This window comes from Microtus ochrogaster, linkage group LG8, assembly GCF_000317375.1.
Source record: "Microtus ochrogaster isolate Prairie Vole_2 linkage group LG8, MicOch1.0, whole genome shotgun sequence".
NCBI classification, from domain to species: Eukaryota; Metazoa; Chordata; class Mammalia; order Rodentia; family Cricetidae; genus Microtus; species Microtus ochrogaster.
The window spans coordinates 3,359,941-3,366,079 of NC_022033.1; the positions used below are offsets into that span (position 1 = coordinate 3,359,941).

The window sequence follows — 6,139 nt, forward strand, 5'->3', positions numbered from 1 at the left end:
GTGGTCTAGCCCCAGCTCTGCCTTCCGAGCTCTGCCATGTGGAGTAGCTTCCCTGGGCCTTGGTTTTCAGGCCCACCTTCCTCCTGGAGCTTTGGTGACAAATCTGTCTTTCATTGATTATTCCTCTTGGACTCAAAAGTCTACTGAAGTGAATGAAGTTCAGGGGTGGGGCTACTGAGCTGTGACTGGATCCTGAAAACTCTGCCCTCACCAAAGGGAAGTGATGGAATGATGGAAGGCAGGGTCTGGTTGGAGGAAGTGGGCCCCTGGGGCTGTGTCATCACAGGCTCTCTCTTGCCCTGGCCTCTCCCTGTTATTCTGTACCGCTCAGGGCAGCCTTGATTTAGTCACCTTTACTGTGCCAATGTGTCCCCACTGTTGTGATGTTCAAACCACAGGCTCACAGTAAGGGAGACAGCCAACACGGGCTGAAGCCTCTGAACAGAGAAAAATAAAAGCCCTTCCTCCCCTCAGAGTTTTTCTCTGTCAGGTATTTTACCAGAGATGGAAATCTGGCACTCTTTGAGGGTTTAGGGTTCCATCATAGAAGTTCTAGTCCGGAGAGAGGGGAGGGGGGCAAAAAAAAGGGGTAGAGCAAGGAAGGAGGGGAAAGGAAGGAAGGAGACATAGAGACAGAAAGAGAGAGAGGAAGAGAGGGAGGGAGAGGAATGGATGAAAGGGGGTGGAGAAAACGGCTCCTCAAGAATATTCCTCCCAGTGATCAGGGCCTGAGAAAGGGTCTTGGAACCCACATCTGGACACAAAGTCTCCCCTCTCAGGAGCCTGGTGGATCTGCTTGTGGTGTATTCCAGCAGCTACCAGGCATTGTCCACACGGCAGAGCTCACAGGCAGAAAGTCTATGGCAGCTACATAGATGTTAAACTTACCTGGTGAAGTACAAAGTCCCCAACAGTGGGAGACCCTGGCAGAGGCTCTACATCTAAACACCGTCCAGGCTCACGGTGCCCTGCAATCCTGTCCCTTGTACGCTCTGGCACCATAGATGGAGATGCCAGGAGTATCATGAGGGTTCACAAGACAAGATCTCATAAGCTAAGCCCAGAGGCTCTGTTGAACATCCCAGGTCCATAGCACCATGAGGGTTCACAAAGACAGTCCCAGCACCTCGGATGTGAGGTTCCGATGAAGTTTGCAATAAAATTCCGTGGTTTAAGCCACCAGGCTATGACACCATTGTGCTACAGCAGTCTTTGTTGACTCTTACAGTGGTTTAGGAGAGAACATCCCCAGTTGGACTTGGAGCAAGGTAGGAAAGCGGGGAGGATTACAGTCAGTGCAAGGACAAAAAGAACCTACCTGATTCCAGGTCTCTATCACCCTTCCCTCCATCAGGGGCAGGGGGCATCTGGGCACCAAGCGATCCAGATAGACCTGCAAAATGAACCAGAAGCCTCTAACCCGAGAAGCACTGGCCACACAGATCCCTGCACCAATGCCCTGCCCTTAGCACAGGTTCAACACCGAGGGAGAACCAGGCCAAAGACAAGGGGCTTACACTTCCCTGTGTGCCGGGAGGAGGGAGGTCCTGCAAGCATCGCTGGGTAGAAACAAGTTCACAGGAAAAGTGACTGGAATCCACCCATTAGCAGCATTAAGTTCTCCTCTACAAATTCCATTCCTTGAGGACCTTTGTGTGCTCCCCAATCCTTGTTCATAATTCACCTCTTAGCCTTGCCCATGACCAGCCCAGGCCACTCTCTAAGGTGGGAACACAGGCGTTCCCTGTGTTGATGCACCCTTCTGACCTCTCAGGGTTGCCAGAGGAAGTAACCAGAGGGAGGGAGCAGGTCGACCATGTGCCAGAAGCCGCATGGAGGCCAGCCAGATGCCAGGGGCCTGGCTGTCAAACACACTTACGCTCCGTTCATACCACGCATGGGCTAGGCTAGTACCTGAGAGTGGCAGAAACATGAAGAGTCATGGATGACAGAGGGGAGAAGAGGGTTCTTCACCCAGCTGGAGCCAGGGAGACTTCTTAGGGCAAGGAGAAACGTGAGGGGGGAATGGAAGCCCCACAGGGCAGGCATTTCTGGGTGGAAGGGCAGTAAAGGCCCCAAGGCAGGAGGGAGGTTGATGGGTCCTCGGGCGGGTGGGGCAGGGGACCCCGGCAAGCAGCACTGAGGAGGGGAAGGACGAGGGCAGAGACCAGGAGATGGAGGATGTCACAGGGCCAGGGCAAGCCACTGGGGCTGTAAACTGGAAGAGGCCTGCTGGCCCGTGCCTAGAAAGGACTTGAGGCATGCTGTGGCTAAGTTGACCTATGACCATCTTGAGCTTTGAGACACCCAATCCCAAACGACATACATAAAGATGATAGTGTCTAGGCCAATTTTACATATTCTCGATGACATACACACACACACACACACACACATATATATATATATATACAAAACCTGGACAGACCTGCCTCAGTACACAGACACTTAGAGATGAGCATACACAGCAGCTAGTAGCATGCTCACTGCACCAAGACTGATCGAACTAAACACATCCAACAACAGAGACAAAGCATGGGCTGCCCCCCACAGTCCTGGGTACACTGCCTGCCTGTTCCCAGGGCTGGGAGCACTTGATTGGAATGGCAACATTGCTTAGTGTTCTCAGTTTACCCCCATGTGCTTCTCTGAGGACTCCTTCAGACTCAAGCTCTGGGGCTGGAGGGAAGGCTCAGGGGTTAAAGCACTTGCCAAGAGAGGAAGCAATGGGAGTTCAAATCTCCAGAACTTGTGTGAATTCTGTGTGGACAGCAGTCTGCCCATACTTATAGCTTCAAAGGGCAGAGACGGGGCATCCCCAGAGCGAGGGGACTAGTGAGAATAGCTAGGCCAGTGAGCTCTGGGTGGACGGAAAGACCCAGCCTTAAGAGTTAGGCGGAAAAGTGATGGAGGTTGAATCTGGACATTGATAGATGTCCACAGGCATATGCATACCAGAGCATGTGCACGCACACACACATACATACCTACATACACACACACATACACACCCACACACAAAGAAGGAAAGGAATGCAGGCTTTGTCTAACATAGAACCACAGGTTATCATATGTCTTTTCTAATCCAGTCAGTGTGGCTTCTTCTTAAAGAAAACTCATGCTGGTTTTGCCTTGAGTCACTTAGCATCCTAACACCTTGCTACAGGAGAGTCCTCTGCAGCCAGGACAGTGCCCTCTCCTGACTTGGCACCTCTGTGCTCTTTGCCACTGGCCATGGGCCATGTCTCTAGGTCTGTGACTGCTCAACAGGATTTTAACAGAAGAAGTTTAATTTCATCTCAGGTATTTGCAGATCATTTCAGCGGTGTTCTCTAAGGTTACTTTTGCATTGTAACAGAAGGTGATCCTCACCATTTTGAACCCCGTCTGGAATGCCACACCAACTGGCTTTCACGAAACTTGAATTAGGATTTTTTTCCATGTCTAATGAATCAGAGAGTTTTCCGAGGACGACCAAAGCTGTTTAAATACTGATGATAGTTGGGATGATTCCATCAACATATCAAACATTTCTTGATGTTCAAAGGACAATTTCCAATGAGAGAAGAATTGGGTATTAGGAAACATACTTCTGCAACTTCACCCCAGCACCCACGGTTCTGTGGTATCTGGTTTCAGCAGAATCATTATTTGAATCCATCCCTCTGGTCAATAAGTGTGAGTTATGTCGATACCCCATCACGGAAAGGCTTTAAAGCATCCACTTATCTGTCTTATTAAGAATGGATGCTTGGTGGATTTCAGTGGGAAAGAAGGAATCTGCTACCACAGGGACTCGGAGCAGGAATAGACCGGGTGGTCTCTCCCATCCACCCCATCTCCAGCAGCTCGAGTCTCAAAACGCCTGTCAGTGCAAAGACAAGCGCAGATACACTTCTGCTGGAGCAAGCATGCAGCAACGCAGCAGCCAAAATGAATTTGCAGGGACTGATGCCTGTGGGCCTTCACATCCTTAGAAACCTGCGGTTTAACTGCTTGTTTTGTGTATGTGAATGAAGGCATGTCTTTGGTACATACATGTCTCTGGTACATGCATGTATGTGCATGCATGCATGGAAGCTTGAAGTTAGTGTTAATTGTTTGGAGCCATTCTATATTTTTTTTAATCTTCAAAATTTTCTGTGTGTGTGTGTGTGCGTGTGTGCATGTGTGCGTGCGTGTGCGTGTGCGCGCGCACATGCGTACAAGCCTTTGTGTGAGTATTGTTCTGTCTAGGCCACAGAGTGTGTATCGAGGTCAGAGGACAACTTGCAGGATCTGATTCTCTCCTACCATTCACCATGGATTCCTGGGATGTAACTGCAGTCATTAGCTTTGGGCAGCAATCACTTTTCTCTGCTGAGCCATCTCCCTGGCCTCAGTGTTTATTTTTTGATACACAGTCCCTCAGTAAACCTTAAATTCATCAGTTTGGCTAGGACGACAGGCCGGTGAGCCTCAGGATATGCCTATCCCCCCCCCACACACACACTCAGATCTTCATGCTTGCCTGGGCGCCTTAAGATTGACTCATCACCCTCATCCTGTGTCAACCACTTCTGGTCCATGTTCCATATTCTATTCTAGGAGTGTTGGGTGTTGACTATATTTTGAACCCACTCTTCTCTCCCAAACCACCTATATTTTAGTAGTTTTGTACAAGGTAATGTTCATGGCACCATGCACGGCTATACTTACCGGGGTGGAAGATCGGTTTCTCATGCTTCTTGGCTCAAAGAACATGCCATGACCCTTAAATTTAAGAAGAATGAACTTTTGTTAATTTCACATAAACCAGAGGCAGTGCTAAATGCAAGACTAGGAGTCCTTGAGATGACCTCTCACTTCACTGCTGAAGGGGACAATCCTATGGACTGCAGTGCAGACATTCACTGTAGAGAGTCCACACAGGGACACTCACAGCTGACAGTCCACATGGGGACACTCACCACAGAAAGTCCACATGGGGACACTCGCTGTAGAGAGCCCACATGGGGACACTCACTGTAGAGCCCACACAGGGACACTCACTGCAGAAAGTACACATGGGGACACTCACAAAGGTTTACACACTGTGTAGCAATGGGGCATGAGGCTGTCAGACCTGACCTTGTGTTCTCAGACACCTAGTGAGGCACCCTGGGTCATGGCCATTACCTCAACATGTGAATGCAAGACTGGCCATGCAGCATGACGAGTCTGGGTGAACAAAGAGATAGCGAGGTCCCTTTGGTTAAAAACTGCGGACTGAGTAGGTGGTAGCAGCAGAAGGCTAAACCCTTCACGGGTGTCCAAGTGTGACTCCTGCACAGGCCCTGCGCTGGGCCACTGAACAGGCTCCATGTCTACAATACCAGCCTTACAGGACTAGGGGAGCGTGAGTTCAATGCCCGGACCCTCACTGGGGGATTCTGTACAGGGAACAACATCCTTATGCTCAGGTGCAGCCTAGGCAACAGTAAGATCCTGCACACATAGTGGTTCTGTCTTAGAAGGCGACAGTAAGATCCTGCACACATCGTGGTTCCGTCTTAGAAGGCTACAGTAAGATCCTGCACACATCGTGGTTCTGTCTTAGAAGGCTACAGTAAGATCCTGCACACATCGTGGTTCCGTCTTAGAAGGCTTCCTCCTTCAAAGAGGCCTGGCTCTTCATGCCTTAAATACCTCTCCCTCATAAGCCAAGAAAGTAAAATTTTATTAAAATAGTAACCTGTGAAGTCCAAATGAGATGGGTACCCCAGACTCGAGTTGAGAGAGCACAATTAGCTAACTGGCTCTGGCATGTGCGGTGGACATATGAGTCATTCTCTGGGGGACCTGGAAGAGTCACAAGTACTCTCACCTTATAGCTTCTTTTGGCTTTAAACATATTCTATAAAAATCACTTTGCCAAGCAGGGCTGTAAATCTAGAGTTGGCATGCAGGGTAAATACAGACACTGTAGAGTGGGAACCAGGGTCCTGCTTGCCGGCAGTGCAGGCTCACTCACATGCTTTAACTTAGAGACTGAGTTCTGCTGCCCTCAGATGGATTCTAGAAAATGCTTTTGTTTGTGGAAGGTCTGAAATGTGTCATCTTTGATAAGGACTATCAACATGTGTGTGTGTGTGTGTGTGTGTGTGTGTGTGTGTGTGTG

The 6,139-nt window shown here is 49.5% G+C and overlaps 1 protein-coding gene across 1 annotated transcript in view; it reads right to left on the minus strand.

Moving 5' to 3' along the window:
• The window catches only part of Cdh26 (cadherin 26), a 50,258-nt gene that overhangs the window by 4,888 nt on the left and 39,231 nt on the right, over positions 1-6,139 (minus strand). Inside the window, exons 14-15 of the mRNA XM_026787265.1 lie at positions 4,699-4,752; positions 1,319-1,393 (exon numbers count right to left, since the gene is read on the minus strand). Of these exons, the coding sequence (XP_026643066.1) occupies positions 1,319-1,393; positions 4,699-4,752 (129 nt within the window). The remainder of the gene's footprint in view (positions 1-1,318; positions 1,394-4,698; positions 4,753-6,139) is intronic.